The 16,400-nt window shown below is 40.7% G+C and overlaps 2 protein-coding genes across 4 annotated transcripts; both read left to right on the top strand.

The window, feature by feature from the left end:
• The first annotated feature begins 1,559 nt into the window (after positions 1-1,559).
• Positions 1,560-4,141, top strand: LOC144710356 (membrane protein PM19L-like). The gene is made up of 3 exons (XM_078584103.1): positions 1,560-1,930; positions 2,098-2,275; positions 3,648-4,141. Exons 1-3 carry the CDS (start codon positions 1,801-1,803, stop codon positions 3,868-3,870), a joined length of 531 nt encoding a protein of 176 aa, XP_078440229.1. The 5' UTR covers positions 1,560-1,800; the 3' UTR covers positions 3,871-4,141.
• Positions 4,142-9,985: 5,844 nt separating this feature from the next.
• On the top strand, positions 9,986-11,681 carry LOC144710588 (protein ARV 2-like). 3 transcript variants are annotated; one of them, XM_078584401.1, is made up of 9 exons: positions 9,996-10,148; positions 10,235-10,282; positions 10,365-10,454; positions 10,644-10,689; positions 10,764-10,837; positions 10,911-11,017; positions 11,115-11,181; positions 11,311-11,386; positions 11,478-11,681. In XM_078584401.1, exons 1-9 carry the CDS (start codon positions 10,062-10,064, stop codon positions 11,588-11,590), a joined length of 708 nt encoding a protein of 235 aa, XP_078440527.1. In that variant the 5' UTR covers positions 9,996-10,061; the 3' UTR covers positions 11,591-11,681. The 3 variants fall into 3 exon arrangements, with proteins under 3 accessions (XP_078440526.1, XP_078440527.1, XP_078440525.1); XM_078584400.1 differs by having other exon boundaries at positions 9,986-10,282; positions 10,923-11,017; XM_078584399.1 differs by having other exon boundaries at positions 10,000-10,282.
• Positions 11,682-16,400: the final 4,719 nt, after the last annotated feature.

The following is a 16,400-nucleotide window of genomic DNA, read 5'->3' as shown; positions in this document are numbered from 1 at the left end:
TAGGAAATAGAGTAAGAGAAAGACAGAAAGACAGAGAGACAGCACGAGTGAGAAAGCGAGATAGAAAGACTTAAAGAGGAGAGAGTAAGAGATCGAGAAATAGTGAGACAGAGCAAGAGACAGTGAGAGAGAATGAAAGACATGGAGAAAGACAAAGAGTGGGAAAGAGGGAAAGATTAAGACAGAAAGAGTAAGAGATAGAGTGTGTTTCAGAGATAGAGAAAGAATAAGAGAGAGCGAGACAGAATGAAAGATGAAGAGAAAGATAAAGAGTGAGAAAGACAAAGGGAAAGTAAGAGCTATCGGGAGAGACTGAATATGAAAATAACATGCCACCCCATGTATATACAACTTTCTTCAACTAGAAAACTTAGTATACTGGGTAAATAACATACAACATATGAATTAAAAAAACAAACTGAGATATAAAATCAAACAGATGAATTAAATACCATCTTCAACAAAGATAAAACATGAATGCACATAGTCGTGAAAATAACCTGGTTATTGTTGAAAGATATCAAAGAACAAAATGGTAAAAACTAGAACTCAAACTTGCAAAGGCTAAATTAATTGAGGAAGATAAAACAAATTAAAGCTACATATACTTTAATTTGGAATAAAATTCTTTGAATAAATGCGACCAGACTGGAAATTTCAACATTTAATTAACAGGAAGAAGATGAGAATTGAGAATTGGCGGAAGAAGAAGAAGAAGAGAAATCGCAGGAGAAGAAGAAGAAAAATTGACTTCCAGGGAGAAGGGGAAGAACGGGAAGAAGAACTTACCACCATTTGCTGTACGCCGATTCTGCCTCTGCCGCCGTTTGAAGATGCTGCCGTCCGCCGTCTACCGACCGCCAGACCGTCCCCTGTCCGCAAAGGCGCCAAATGAAATTTGTGTATTTTCGATTCAAAACTTTTGAATCGAAAGAGTTTCAAAGTTTTGATTAGAAAATACACGAAATAATGTTTCAGATGTTGGATATCGGAGTTCGATATCCAACATCGAAAACCAGTGTCGTCATCTTCCCCCTGAGACACAGGCAGATAACGACATCGAGACGGATATCGATATCGGATATTTTCACTGTAGCAACCGGTGTCCGATATCGATAGCCGATATTTGAATATCAAAAAAAATAGATACTGGAAATTCCCTTTCCGGTATCTGGTACAGCATCTGTCCTGATACTGTCGTCCGATACCGGTATCGGGACGGGCAATCACTAAAAGAAACTTTCAGTTTTAGATTATATCCATTGTAACTGTTTACAACGGAGATATATATTCAAATCGGTGTTTTAATATTGTCCGTTATAACGGATATATGTGATCAGATCTCAGCCGTAATCCTGTCCATTATTACCGATATATGCGTTCCGATCTCAGCCGTTCCTATCTACTATTTGATCCTAGCAATCTATCTTTAATCCTAATCTATGTTTGAACCTACATTTAATCCTGCTAAATCTCTAACGAGTATATAATACTTATTTATTCATTACTATCTAATCTTGATTAAGTCCCTAACGAACTGGCTATTGGCTGCTGTGAGTTGGCTAACTCCTTAACAAAAGAGAGAGGGAGAGAGAGAGGACAGATTCTTTAGAGAGAGAGAGAGAGAGAGAGAGAGTAACGAAATGAGTGACACGAGTCCGATGACCTGTAAGCGGGAGACACCAGCGGAGCCATGCTGCTCGGCGGCCGAGCGACGTGTCAGTGGCCATCTCCACCTCCCTATAAACAATCCCATATCCATCTCCTACGTCTTTCTCTCCCCCATCTTTACCTTCCACCATGGCCGGGAAAGGACTGCGCAACGTCGCGGCGCCGCTGCTCTTTCTCAACTTTCTCCTTTACGCTGCAGTCGTCTTCTTCGCTAGCTGGAACCTCAACAATTTCATCGACGGCCTCTCCCACCACCCTGGTAATCGTCTCTTCTTATACGAATAGCTCTAAAGAACGGAGCTAGACTGAATGAGTCTTCCGTTCAGTGTCGCCGTTTCACCCCGTTGAATTCGGAACGAGCCGTCCCCGTTATCTGTAATCTTTTAGGTGAGTATGGAGGGGTCTTCTGAACGGACTGTTTTGTAGCTGTGGCTGGAAACGGGGCGACGTTCTATTTCCTCGTCTTCGCCATCTTGGCCGGGGTTATCGGCGTAGCCTCGAAGCTCGCCGGCGGTAACCATGTCAGGTCTTGGCGGAGCGACAGCCTCGCCGCCGCCGCCGCCTCCGCCCTCGTTGCCTGGGCCGTTACTGCTTTAGCCTTCGGGTCCGTCTTCTTTCTCTTGTTCATCTCCCTTTCTCTCTCCCTCTCTCTTTCTCGCTCGCTCTCTCTTCCTCTCTCTCCCTCTCCCCCCTCTCTCTCTCCCTCTCGCTCCCTCTCTCTCTCTTTCCCTCTCTCTCTCACTCTCTCTCTCTCACACACACTCTTTCTCACCCTTTCTCTCCTCTCTCTCTCCCTCGCTCTCCCTATCTCTCTCTCTCCCTCTCTCTCTCCTCTCTCCCTCTCTCTCTCCCCCTCTCCCTCCCTCTCTCTCTCCCCCTCTCTCCCTCTCTCTCACACTCTCTCTCCCTCTCACTCACTCTCTCTCTCTCACCCTTTCTCTCCCTCGCTCTCCCTATCTCTCTCCCCCCCTCTTCCTCTCTCCCTCTCTCTCTATCTCTCGCTCTCTTCCTCTCTCCCTCTCTCTCTTTCTCTCTCGCTCGCTATATATATATTTAAGTCTCTATCGCGAAAGCTATACTTACTAATTTAAGGTATGTTTATTTATCTCTCTCCTTTATCTGCTTTCTCCGTGTATCTGTCTTCTAATAATCTCGCTATCGATACTTATACGGGCGTGGTTATTTCTCTTTCTTAATTCAATATCCATCTATCTCCCTTCTCGGTAAACATATATCTCAATTATCTCACTATCTATCTATATCTTAATCTAATTATTTAAGGTATGCTAATATCTCTCTTGGACCGGTATCCATCTGTCTTCCTTCTCTTTATACGTCTATTTTAATTATCTCACCATCTCTCTTTGTCTCAGTATATATTTTTTAAGGTCTCTCTCTCTCTCTCGATCCTGTATGCAACTATCTCCCGTCTATTTATAAGTCTATTTTAATAATCTCACCATCTCTCCATATCTCAATCTATTTATTTATGGTGTCTCTCTCCCTCTCTCTCTCTCTCTCTCTCTCTCTCTCTCTCTCTCTCGATCCTGTAACTATCTATCTATTTACCTACTCTTTGTACGTCTATTTTAAATATCTCACCATCTCTCCATATCTCAGTGTATTTATTTAAGGTTTGTATCTCTCCATCTCTCTCCCTCATTCTGTGCGTTGATCCTCAACCCATCTTTTTTTAATGATCTCACCATCTCTCTATTTCTCAATGTATATATTCAAGTTATGTTTATATTTCTCTCTTGATCCTAAAACCATCCATCTCCTTCTCAGCATATCTATGAATCTATCCATATCTATCTAATTCTTACAATGTATATTTATTTCTCCCTCTCTCTCTCTTGATCCTGTATCCATCCATCTCCACTCTCTCTCTTTACACTCTACCCATCTCTCTCCCATCCCTGCAATGCTATCCATCCATGTCCTAGTCTCATTCTTTTATGTATCTCTCCTGGCAGTTTGGCGTGCAAGGAGATCCACATAGGCGGATACAGAGGATGGAGGATGAGAGTGCTGGAGGGCTTGATCATCGCTGTGACCTTCACCCAGCTGCTCTACTCGGCGGTTGTTCATGCTGGCATCTACAGAAGAAAGTTTGGGCCAGGCTATGGCAACCCACCTTATGGGCCTGCCGGCGGCGAGCCGATTAAAGGAGGCGTCGGTGGTACACCAACGGTTTAGAGGGTTGCTTGCTTGGCTTAGGCCACGGTAGATTGTTCATTCTCCAGCTTTACTTTAGAGTTTAGGGTTAGGGATCAGTTCGAGAAGAAGAAGACGCTGTAGTTAGATATCCTGTTGCGTCCCTACGTTGAGCATCTTGAACTGCAGTTTCTCTCTCTCTCTCTCTCTCTCTCTCTCTCTCTCTCTATTTCTATCTTAGTCTCTATTTATTACCATGTCAGCCTCTATCAATCTATTGATCTATCCATCTCTCTCTATTTCTATATCAGTCTCTACCGATCTTTCCCAATCTTTATCAATATCAATCAAACCCTCTCTCTCTCTCTCTATTTCTATCGAAGTCTCTATCAATCTATATATCTATCCATATCTCTCTTTCTCTCTCACTCTCTCTATATTTATCCCAGCCTTTCTTGGAGTCTCTCTTATCTCTCTCAGACATGATTAAAATATATACACATTGTTTTGGGGGCTTGTTAGTTCCATGAGATAGGAATGTTCCAGAGAGTGCATGATTGATCTCTCTCTCTCTCTCTCACACACACACACACCCACAGTCTCCCTCTATCTCAGTCTACAATCTATCTCATAAATCCCAAATGCCTCCACCCCAACGAATGAGGGAGGAACGCATTGAATGGTTTGACATAGGAAATTTGAAGGTCCACATAAATCTGGTAATACTCTTTACTCTCACTCTTTCTTGAGAGATATGCCAAATTAAAAAATTGTGAATGATGAAATACATAGTTCCAAATGGTCCCCACACAGCATATATATCCAGAAACTTAACTCTCTCTCTTTAGGTAAAGACATGAAAAATGGGAAATGATGAAATTCTGAGTTCCAAACGGCCCCCAACCTGGGTATATCTGGGAAGTGGGAATACTCTCTCTCTCTCTCTCTCCATATTTCTCTTTCTCTATCCAGAGATGAAAATTTGAAAATAATGAAATTTGAGAACCAGGCACATGTCCAGGATTAATCTCTCCCCCTAGAGCCATGGAAAATACAAATGATGAAATTTAGTGCAGTACCCCATCTCATTTGGGACATTTGAAATTTAAAATAATAGAATTAGGCGGAATTCTAAACATTTGAAAATAGTCTCACTATCTCTCTTTGTAGACAAATAAATAATTGGAAATTATAAAATTTGGCAAAGTTATAAATGTGGCCTTCTTGCCAATCACATATCTTATGTCTCAATAAAAAATCATTAATCAAATATCTTCTTTTTTTATCGGCAAAAAAAAATGGTGATGGGTACAACCAACCCCTAGGGTTGTGCCCGTAGAGCGATCCAACCGTGCCATGGATGCCACCCATGGAGATTTTATTTATTACATGTAGTGTTCAACAGCGTTTATAGGCGTGGAGCGAGCGTACATGTCTCTATTACACAGACCCTTCGCATCCATGCCCTTGGTGCAAAAAAGAAAAACAATACATGAGTGATACCTATAAGTAGTCAAGAGAAGGTTGCTCGTCGTTGTTAATGTGTTGGATCCCGCAACATGCTAATGCATGGAGTGTGTATAGTCCCTGCAAATATCAACTTAGTGGTGCATAGCAGGTAGGCCTATCAGGCGAGAGGGCGAGCTCTATACAATATGTCAGTCCCTCGGGCCTTACTTTGATAGTGTGCGACGTGTACGAAGAGCCGGCAAGCCAAGGCGCTCAACGCGATATCATCCACGAGCTGCTTGAGGGAGTTCCTGTCAAGAGAGGAAAAGAGAAGGAGTTTGTGTGCATATCGCGTCATTGGCAAGGGCATCCGCTGTCTGGTTGCCCTCGCGCAGTTGGTGATAAACACTAATTACGCGAGGGCGACACAACATGATGTCCTGCCATATGTAGTGCAGCCGCCACTGAGAGCATAAACATGCATGAAGCATGTTAACTAACACCTGTGAGTCTGATTCTACGATGATATTGTGAAGGTTTTGTTCCTCGCAAAGGAGTAAACCATCACGTATCGCCATAGCCTCGACTACCATATTAGTTTGAAAGCCATAGAAAGATAAAAAATAGATAAAATGCTCCATGTATGGTCACAGAGAAAACCGCCCCCTCCGGCTGGTCCCGGGTTCCCTTGAGGATGCTGATTGGCGGTGGAATCCAATGGACAATTTGTAGCCGAATGGTGATGGGGGCGAGGGTTACCAGAGTGCCTCAAGTGTGAAGGAGGTTGCATGTGAGGGCTGAGTTGCGAGCGAGGGGCGCTATGAGATAGTGGGTACGCTTTATCCATTGCTTGACGCAGCACACGATATAGAGTGCTTGCATGGGGGTCCCTACAAAACGAGAAGAATTTCACTCTTTCCATATCTCCCAAAGTAAGTAAGCTATGGTGACCTGAAGGAATGAGCTATGCTTAGAGCATGCTGGCGAGAGAAAAATCTTGTCAAAATACGCTAGCGGTGTTAGAGTAGCGGGGGTACGTAGTAGTGGGCGCCAATGGTGTGTGATTTGGCGCCAATAGTCTAGGGCGGTCTCACTATGGAAGAAAAGGTGTTGCATAGTCTCAGCTTGGGGGAAGCGGGGCAGCAATGACAACGTGAACTTTAATCAAATATATTCACTATAATGCGCACGTGATTTGTATAATTGAATGTTATGACTAAATGAATTATGATGATATTATAATAAGGTGACCATTAGTCTATAAACATATGTTCCGAGTATTTGTACTCAAAGGAAATTCTAGAAGGACATCGAAGTGTAGATCTAATGTAGAGAAAGAATAATACTATATGATCTCACTGTTTCAAGGAATAAGACGATGTTAAATCCCTTTCCAAAATATTAGATATATGATCTCACTGTTTCAAGGAATAAGATATATATATATATATATATATATATATGTATATGTATATATATCAGAAAGAATGTTGGGGATTCCACTTCGTAACCCTTATCCCTACCTTGGGTCGGGTAACATGAATATTGTAGAAAACATTCTCTAATAATTCTACCACATATTATTACTAACCAGAATAATCGATCAAGGTTTGTCGATTAGTCTTACCCTAAGTCATTTTTATGTCTCACATGGATTAACGATTATAGATACATGGTAACCAATGACAGTAACGGTTCTAAAAATTGACATACTTTTTTGTATCTTCTAAAGTGCGGGGTATAGCTTGGCAACCTACAGGTTCATCACTTAATCATTTGATCTGGTTAAGTCAATATTTTATTAATTATTATTTGTGATATAGAGTAAATCTTCCTAGAGGGTCATACACACATGATTTTTGGACGTAGGTAGATACTCTAAGTTTGAGGACTTTGATTAAAATCTCTCAAAGATAGGGACTTTCGTGAAATTTTCCCAAGGAATATCAACAAAATTTCAAAGGACAGTACAAATACTGGGGTGCCCTCATTAGTTTGAGCGCTCCCCCTTCGATTTCTCTTCTTGAGTGTTCCTCGACTAGATACAGAGGAAATTAAATTTCCAACAGCAGAGTCAACCGACAAAGGACAAGATCTAGCTCTTTGAAGATTGTGTGGGTAAGTCTAGAGGTGGGATATCTGAATGTCATGAAGATGATCAAGACTTCAAGAAATCATATATCGGGTCTGTGATGATAGTGTCCATTGTGTATGTCAAGTCCCGTACGCATAGCACCTCTTTCTCTCTCTCTCTTACCAATCTTTCTGTCTCTTTATTTTTCTTTTACTCTTCCTCTCCATCTCTCTCTCTATTTCCATCTTTCTCTCTCTTCATCTTTCTTTACTCTTCCTCCCTCTCTCTTTCCATCTTTCTCTCTTTATCTTTCTTTTACTCTTCCTCCCTCTCTCTTTCCATCTTTCTCTGACGTAGGACGACTATGGGATGGACGATTTAGGGCGGATGACGAGGCTATGGGTAGGAATGGGTAAGGGATAAAACAATCCACAGAAATCACGGTCGATTCTCGGACTTAAAACCGATGAAATCTGGTGGTGCAGCTCCGACCCTTATCGAGGGCGGGAGTACTGTCTTCCCCCACCGCGACGATGCCTAAGCACCGAAATCAATACCTCGAATTCACGTCGCGAAGAAACACTCGAGAAAAGGAGAGAAGAAGAGGAAATCCAGGTCTAATTCTGACGGCGGTGGAAACTTCCCGAGAAAATACTGAGCGGAGAACACGTCGACACCACAGGGTTCAGGTATACCTCAGCACCGTAGTGCGTGTAGAGGATGCAGGTAATTCTGCTCGTGGCGACGAAGGCGGCGTGATACTGGAACGGGCGCTCCGGGCGTTGTCCGGCCCTGGTTGACGTTATGAAGCGGGGACGCCGGGTCGGGCGCGACGAACTCCCGCGCGCGGCGCGCGGAGCGCACGGAGCGCACGGAGCGCGCGAGCGCACTCCGAGCGCGCGAGCGCTGGGCGCTTGAGGCGCCGCCGACGGCGCGCAGCGCCAGGCCCGCTGGCGTGCGGCGGAGGCGCACGCGCGGCGGGGATGGTACGCGCGGTGGCGTGGTCGCGGCGTGTGACCGCGCTGCCGCGCGCGGGCGGTGATGACGACGGCGGCGCAGCGGCGTGGGCGGCGCGGCGACGACGGGGGAAGGGTAGGGCAAGATAAGGGGTAGGGCAATCCTCCAAGAAGAGTTAGAAAGAAAACTCAATTCTTGAATTATGATTGCCTAATGAGTTCTTGAAACAAATGACCTTATATAGGCCTTGGAGGAAAGAGAAAATAACTAGAAAATAAGACACGCAAGGGAAAACGTGCATCACGTCACGCCAAAGGGCAGTTGTGGATCTGCCTTTGGCGTCGTGTCATGACGCGCGTGGAGACGTGCGCGGGTGGTGACGTGGCGGACGACGGTTGTGGCGTGTTGACTTCTTCGTTGACTTCTGTTGACCGAGGTGGGTTGACTGCTGTTGACTTCATCTTTGGATCCGTAACATCTGTGTTGACCCCGACTGCCTGCGGTGACGTGTCCCGGGCTGATGCATTGGCGTCCTCGCCATCATTCTCTCTTTATCTTTCTTTTACTCTTCCTCTCTATCTCTCTCTCTTTCCATCTTTCTCTCTCTTTGTCTTTCTTTTACTCTTCCTCTCTATCTATCTATCTCTCTCTCTATTTCCATCTTTCTCTCTCTTTATCTTTCTTTTACTCTTCCTCTCTATCTATCTCTCTCTCTCTTTCCATCTTTCTCTCTCTTCATCTTTCTTTTACTCTTCCTCTCTATCTATCTCTCTCTCTCTTTCCATTTTTCTCTCTCTTCATCTTTCTTTTACTCTTCCTCTCTATCTATCTCTCTCTCTCTTTCCATTTTTCTCTCTCTTCATCTTTCTTTTACTCTTCCTCTCTATCTATCTCTCTCTCTTTCCATTTTTCTCTCTCTTCATCTTTCTTTTACTCTTCCTCTCTCTCTCTCTTTCCATTCCTCTCTCTCTTTATCTTTCTTTTACTCTTCCTCTCTCTCTCTTTCCATCTTTCTCTCTCTTTATCTTTCTTTTACTCTTCCTCTCTCTCTCTTTCCATCTTTCTCTCTCTTTATCTTTCTTTTACTCTTCCTCTCTCTCTCTTTCCATCTTTCTCTCTCTTTATCTTTCTTTTACTCTTCCTCTCTGTCTCTCTCTCTCTCCATATTTCTCTCTCTTCATCTTTCTTTTACTCTCCCTCTCTCCCTCTTTCCATCTTTCTCTCGCTTTATCTTTCTTTTACGCTTCCTCTCTCTCTCTCTCTTTCCATCTTTCTCTCTCTTGATCTTTCTTTTCCTCGTCCTCTCTATTTCTCTCTCTCTCTCTCTATCTTCCTTTTATTCCTCCTCTCTATCTATCTCTCTCTTTATCTTCCTTTACTCTTCCTCTCTATCTCTCTCTCTCTCTCTCTTTATCTTTCTTTTACTCTTCCTCTCTCTCTCCCTCCCTCTATCTTCCTTTTCACTCTTCCTCTCTCTCTCTCTCTCTCTCCATCTTTCTCTCTCTTGATCTTTCTTTTACTCGTCCTCTCTCTCTCTCTCTCCCTCTATCTTCCTTTTCACTCTTCCTCTCTATCTCTCTCTCTCTCTCCATCTTTCTCTCTCTTGATCTTTCTTTTACTCTTCCTCTCTCTCTGTCTCATATCTTTCTCTATTCTCTGTTCATCTTTCACTCTCAATCTCTCTCTCTATATATATATAACTGTGTGTGTAAGGAGTTTGCGTAGAAGCAAGCGGCCTGTTCGAAGGAGACTGATGGAGTTTCGATGCGTGAACTGCGGCGAGGCGATGGACAGGCTGCTCGTGTTCTACTCTCCCGGCAACATCCGCCTCTTGAAATGCGTTGGCCTGATCAACCCATTCCCCTTCTCCAAATCTTCTTCCTTTCTCTCTCTTCTCCATCTGATCTCTCCCCGGTTCCTCCTCAGCGCAACTGCTCCGCCGTCGCTGATCCCTACCTCGAGTGCGAATTCATGGTCTTTCTCCCTGGAAATTTCTTGGGTTTTCTCTTGAATTCAAGTTTGCAGTGGAAGGACTAATGGGTTGCTTTCAACGCAGATCCTCCTGATCGATTTGATTCTGCACAAGGAGAAGGCTTACAGGCATGTAATCTTTAACGCGTTGAACGGAGGTTCGATTCGCCGAGAGGTACCCTTTTTTCTACGATTCCGGGTGAACTTTTAGTCGGTTCTTCGATTCAATCCTTAGAAGATTAGCGCGCAAAGCAAGAATCAAGTAGAAAGGAGAACTTTCTGTAAACTTATCGAATTGGTTTTATCAATTCGCTGGATTAGGCTGTATACTGGGGAATTGAATTGCTTTTATCAAAATTTGTAGGCGATAATGTGGAAATCGAGCATGATCTACATCATCGCCGAGTTATGTATCCGGTTTATGAAACCCTAGTTTCCTTTTTTTCTTTCATCCTTCCGAGATTTATCTTCTTAACGTTCCAAGACAGGGCTATCCTGCTATTTAACGACACGGAATCATCAAAAGGGTCTTCTTTTTCTGCTTTCTCGTGCGGAAAGGTAAGATCATGAAAAACCCACCTCACATCAAAACTTTCTTCGATTTCAGCGATTCCAGTGATATTCGGCGCAGGTGTTTGCGCAGGTAGCCTGTGGAAATCTTTCTTTTTTTGGATTTCTTCTTCTTGCCCAGAGATTTCTCGCGAGCCAACACAGTTCAACGATTCAAGATATCTCCAGGCAATCGATCAATCCCACAACCTCTACTTTCATCTCAAATTCTGGGTTGGAAATTTCAAGTCCTGAATATGACTAAGCGAGGGAATTCTTTCTCCAGTATCAAGAACATCTTCTTAGCTGTGATCTTATCAAGCTACTGCAAGCTGTTCCTTGCGTTGATGATGGTATGATCACGCGTTTAGTGTAAATTGTCTTCGTTCACAGAATATTCACAAAGATCTGGAATTTTCTAGTTAATTCTAGAGTGTTTTGGAAACTCCAATCGACTTATGATTTGATCTATTTTTGTGTAGGTGTGGGAGTTTCCTACTTCCTGTGCCTACATCATCGATGCTTTTGTTATATCATCAAATTTTGTGGCTCTAAAAGGTTTGAAAATGTCTTTTTTTCTTGGTAAATGATTTTCTCAGCTGAATTCTAGTTTTGTTATTTGTTGAATTGTTTTTCGTATTTTGGCAAGCTCTGAAGCTATTGCCCAGTTCGAGCTGCATCGCTATGATCTTGGGAGCTCATGGCGCCAAGTTCCTGGTCACGAACACTTGGGCAATCTTTTTTTCATCTTTCTCTTACTAAAAAAATCCAAAAAGGGTAAATTTGAAAGGGGTTGACCACTTGTCCTCCGGTTAAATGGTGCATATGATATTTTCACTGTTCTATTTCGAAATTTATTAGTCGGTCATGAGGTAGATAAGCTCAATTTTTCTAGTATTTGTAAGCCCCATCAATACATTAACTTATTCAGCTCAATAAAATGATGTAAATTCAGACCTTTTGGTGCAACTACGATAGTTTTGGGTCTTTCACCTCCCTTTTAATTTAGGAGCGGCCTTTACTTTATGAGCGGTTGAAACAAAAGTTTCAGTACACTCCGGAGTACGGTCTTTACTTTGTGTCCTTTATAGAACCCAAAAGCCTCTTGGCCATACTCTACCATCTGCCTCCGGCGGTTCTTTCCTTTTGGCTTGGTGGAGCTGAGCTAGGTTCGTTCTTAGGTTTCGAAAATTCTTCAGTGGTTGACTAGTTCATGTTGACACCATTTGCCATTTATCCTTAGATTAAACAGTGAAAAATTATTCATTTCAATGCTAGGCTTTGGGGATTGATCAATATTGGAGAATCCAGATCTCATTTAGATAGTTAACAGATCCTCAGATAGGTGGTCTATTGACCAGTTTGGTTGATCAGAATAACTGATTATATCAAATCACCCCATTTAATGGATTCAGTTTAGGCAGTTGGGAATTGTGGGTATTTTAAACAATTTTGATAGATATATTGAGAATATAACTGTTTATATATTTTAAAATAACTTTTGATGGAATGTACTCTCCATGAAATTAAATAACTCAAATTTACTGTTATGCGGTAATGATCAATTGCTTATTAAATTTGAGTAGTGAAATCTGAAACTTTCAAAATAAGTATTGGAATTCTTTTGACATCTTAAATTTGTCCATGGCATATGAGACCCAGGGAAAATTGGATATGTAGGCTTTAATAAAATGATCCATTGTGAAAACAAGAGATGAATTGGCTGAAAGGCCATTTCATTGTGCCTTATCCTCAGCTCTAGCATGGTATCGGAGCATCAGCTATTAATATTGAAGATCATCCAAGGTGATGGAAGTCCAATCTCTTGTTGAGACACTCAGGAGGGTCAAAAGATTATTATGTTAGATTTAAGAATGATATATAGAAGAGAAAGTATGTTGTGGAAGAGATAGAGATGAGAGACAGAGTGAAATATTTAATTTCAAATAAAATGTTTTATGGTAGATAATTAGAGATAAAGAAGACAGATGAAGGAGCGTTCAGTTCGCATCAAGAATCCAATAATGTGAAGATTTGTATTGAAAAAGGATGAAGCTTCAGAATGAGTTAAAAGGTGGAAAAATATGAAATTTTGTTACTACTAGAGAAGGGGGGGAAAAATCTAGCACTACGTATCATCAAACTCCTATTTGAGTGAAGGGAGAGATAGAGAACCATGGACCTCTTCTCAAGATGTGAAGGGAATGAGAAAGAACGGGCCGAATATCAAAATTTTCAAATGTGGAAGCTTGTGTTGTTTCACCTTTGCCTGATAATAGTTGTGGATCTAATCTCAGTCTCCTGCTCAGTATGTGCATATTACGACACACAAAAGGAAAAAAATAAACAGATTTATAGTGCTGGTGGGTTGAATTTTCACTTGAGAAAAGAGTCACCAAGAGGTAACTTTTGTTCATTTGCCTTGAGATTTTCTTCTACATCACAGCTGGTGTTCCAAGATGATCCCCTCCTTGAGGAACATAATGGAGTAGTGCATAATATAACTGCCCTCTATTTCGCCAACATTTTTGTTCACAAAATTTGCGGAGAGGAGTGACTGTGAGTGAGCATGAGGGAGACAAAGAGCCTTAAGTATTAGATATCATATGTGAGCTGATACACATAAATATGAGCTGAAAATGTGGAAGTTGAAAGCTCAGCAATGGTAGCAGTTTATTCTGGTAAAAACTCAATATGGGACATATTCAAAGGGTTGTGGTTTTCAAACGAGTCCCTTGAGCCCCATCTGCAAAGAGGAATCAGTCTCCATTGTGAAAGTTCAGAATATCCACTCCCTTTCCATTGATCTTGATGGATCCTAAATCTTATCAATTGGTATCAGAGATTTTTGCCACATGTTTTAAAGTATGATTATCTAAATATAGTCATCACTCCCATGGAGTGGAATATGTTTTTTGCACTATTTCATGTCACAACTTACTTTTTTTTAACGTTTCACACTTGAGGCATGTGGATTGATTGAATAGCCGCTAATAGTGGCTTGTTGGCATCTAAAAATCTTTTGGGCTGAATGCAATATTCTTCTGGCTGCTGGTTCATGCTCAAAGAGAATGCTCAGAAACAAAGGAGGATCGGAGATTAACTTTTAAAGGGATAGGGCAGAGTGGTAGACGTCTATGATGAAATGCTAGGACAATGGATTAAGAACATTAGTTGGATGCATTTAACTAAAGTAAAATGTTGATATACACATGTATCAAGCTTCAAATTGTTAGATTTAGTTTTAGAATGATATTAAAAATTAATGGATTTTTAATAAGTTTTTATAAAAATTTCAGTCATAATATTTGTAAAGAAAACATTTTTTAGGTCCTAATATATATTTGGGGCATTCCGAAATTATATTTGTAAAGGAAATTATTTTGAGTAGAAAAATATTATTATCTTTTGGATGTTTATAAATTATAATATATATATATGTCTTTAGAATATTTGAATGAAATCTATAAGTTATGTCCAGATTCGTTTAATAAAACTGGAAAATGAAATTATTTAAACATATACCAATCATTGAGATTTACTAATGATTTACAGAGCTAATCATTCCAAAAGGTTGTATTATGGCATAAAAAATTGCAATGACATAACGGCCCAATCAGGAGTTGAAGTCTAATTTGCGGGAACAGGTGACGGCTGAAAAAGGGATGGCTAACTGGCAAAATCTACATATGGAACATGTGCACGCATGTAAGTGCTAGGAAAAATGAAGATTTAAATTGTAATAAATCTAATGGGAAAGTGGGACACATGTCAGCACATAAAAATGATTAAAATTACCATCAAGGTCTCTTAAAGACCAATAAAAATGTTGACACATGGAACTTTTGGATCAGAGAAAATGAATTCGTGCAGGCGATGATGGATATTATGTGGCTGTCAAGCCAATCACACCACCATGTTTATTAAAGTTCATTGAATAAAATATTTATGTTCATTATTACTCCAATGTGATGTTTATAATGAAGTCCATGAATACGTGTAATGACATAGTGAATTATGATGAGATCATAATACAGTGATAACTAGTCTTTAAAAATGTATTCAAAATATTCATATTCGATGGATGGTCGAGATGGACATCAAATTATCCTGAAAGAATAGCATTAGCTGATCCTACTTACACTATAGGTATAGCTGATCATGTGGCTATTAGTGTGACAACAATAAGGACAGATAGTGGTTGCTCTTTGGAAAAAGAGTTCATTGAATTGATCCATACGAATCCCTAAATGGTACCTAAACATGAATCAGGTTGATTCAAGTCATGGTTGTGTAATTGATCCACTGACTTGAGACATCAAGGTCATCTCGTAAGTGGACAATTATATTTTGACTACGACTTACAAGACTCTAATCATGGGTTTCAAACAAGTTATAGTTCAGATGTAGTAAGAAGCTCACGGAGATGATTGAGTGGTCAAGACGGAATCATCTGCCCTCGGTATAAGAGAAGATCGACTCAAGGAAGACGATGCATAAAAATCCTTGGCCAGGGTAGTGAGGATATCGGATAAGGAGTTCTCCAATGATCCCCGTTACGCATCAATACTAATCGAATGGCAGATTAGGGTTTGACGATAAACCATACCGTAAGTTGTTCGAGAGTCTTGCGCGGATCATGGATTATACATATACGGTAACCGATGACAGTAAAGGTTCCATGAGAGAGTTCAACACTACTCGGTATCTTCTAGAGCACGAGTTGTAGCTTGGCACCCCACGCGTTGGAAACTTAACCTATCGATTGGGTTAAATCAATCTTTATTTAATTAATCTATATGTTGATATAGTTGAATAATAAGATTGGTCAATAAATGTTATTGGGCCACTAAAGTTATTTACTAGAATGATACATAGTCCTAGAGGGTCATACACACAAGGTCATAAGGGCATTGTGGATATATTTTACTTTGTAGGATTTTTTAGAAAAACCTTAAGTGAAATATAAAGAGGAAAATGGCTCTCATTTCAAGCACTCAGGCCAGCAAGATTTGAGAGCCCCTCCCTTTCTCCACTCTCTTCTCCTCTCATCCAAGGAGAGTGTCTTCATGGTGAGAAGATCTTCTAGATTTTCAAGAAGAGTTGAAGAAGAAGACGTGGAGATCCAAGTGCCGAGCGATCGGCTTCAGAATAATCTTAGAGCAGAAAAGTCAAGGGTGGAACGAGTTCCCCAGAAGGTATATTGATAAGTCCAAATTTAGGGATTTTATGTCGTTGTTTTGATTCAGACTAAACCAACAATATTGATGAAAATTTTCCACTTAAATACTCTATAATTAATATAAGGAAAGTAAGGGGTCGATCCACAGAGAGGCAGAAATTTAATTTCAGAATGTTTCTCAAGCTTGGAATGAAGGAAGTTAGTTTAAAAGTGAGATATATAATTTCTGAGATTTTATGGATTTTTAGTCAATTTATATAAATTCCTATGGTCTTAATTAAATCATAATTATAAAGAAAACACGAAAAATATTTTAGACTAATTTTAAAAATTTTAAGTAACACTAGAAATTGGAAATAAATAAATATTTTAATTTTTTTGAATTTAATT

Source organism: Wolffia australiana, chromosome 12 (genome assembly GCF_029677425.1).
Source record: "Wolffia australiana isolate 7733 chromosome 12, ASM2967742v1".
Taxonomy (NCBI): Eukaryota; Viridiplantae; Streptophyta; class Magnoliopsida; order Alismatales; family Araceae; genus Wolffia; species Wolffia australiana.
Note: the sequence above shows the minus strand (reverse complement) of the source record. Positions and strands in the feature narration are given on the sequence as shown.

Excerpts from the sequence above, each read along its gene's own strand:
- LOC144710356 (XM_078584103.1), top strand. The coding sequence starts at position 1,801 with ATGGCCGGGAAAGGACTGCGCAACGTCGCGGCGCCGCTGCTCTTTCTC. Across the intron at positions 1,931-2,097 it reads CGGCCTCTCCCACCACCCTG|CTGTGGCTGGAAACGGGGCG; the intron begins GTAATCGTCTCT and ends ACTGTTTTGTAG. Across the intron at positions 2,276-3,647 it reads GTTACTGCTTTAGCCTTCGG|TTTGGCGTGCAAGGAGATCC; the intron begins GTCCGTCTTCTT and ends CTCTCCTGGCAG.
- LOC144710588 (XM_078584399.1), top strand. The coding sequence starts at position 10,073 with ATGCGTGAACTGCGGCGAGGCGATGGACAGGCTGCTCGTGTTCTACTC. Across the intron at positions 10,283-10,364 it reads ACCTCGAGTGCGAATTCATG|ATCCTCCTGATCGATTTGAT; the intron begins GTCTTTCTCCCT and ends CTTTCAACGCAG. Across the intron at positions 11,182-11,310 it reads TGTTCCTTGCGTTGATGATG|GTGTGGGAGTTTCCTACTTC; the intron begins GTATGATCACGC and ends ATTTTTGTGTAG.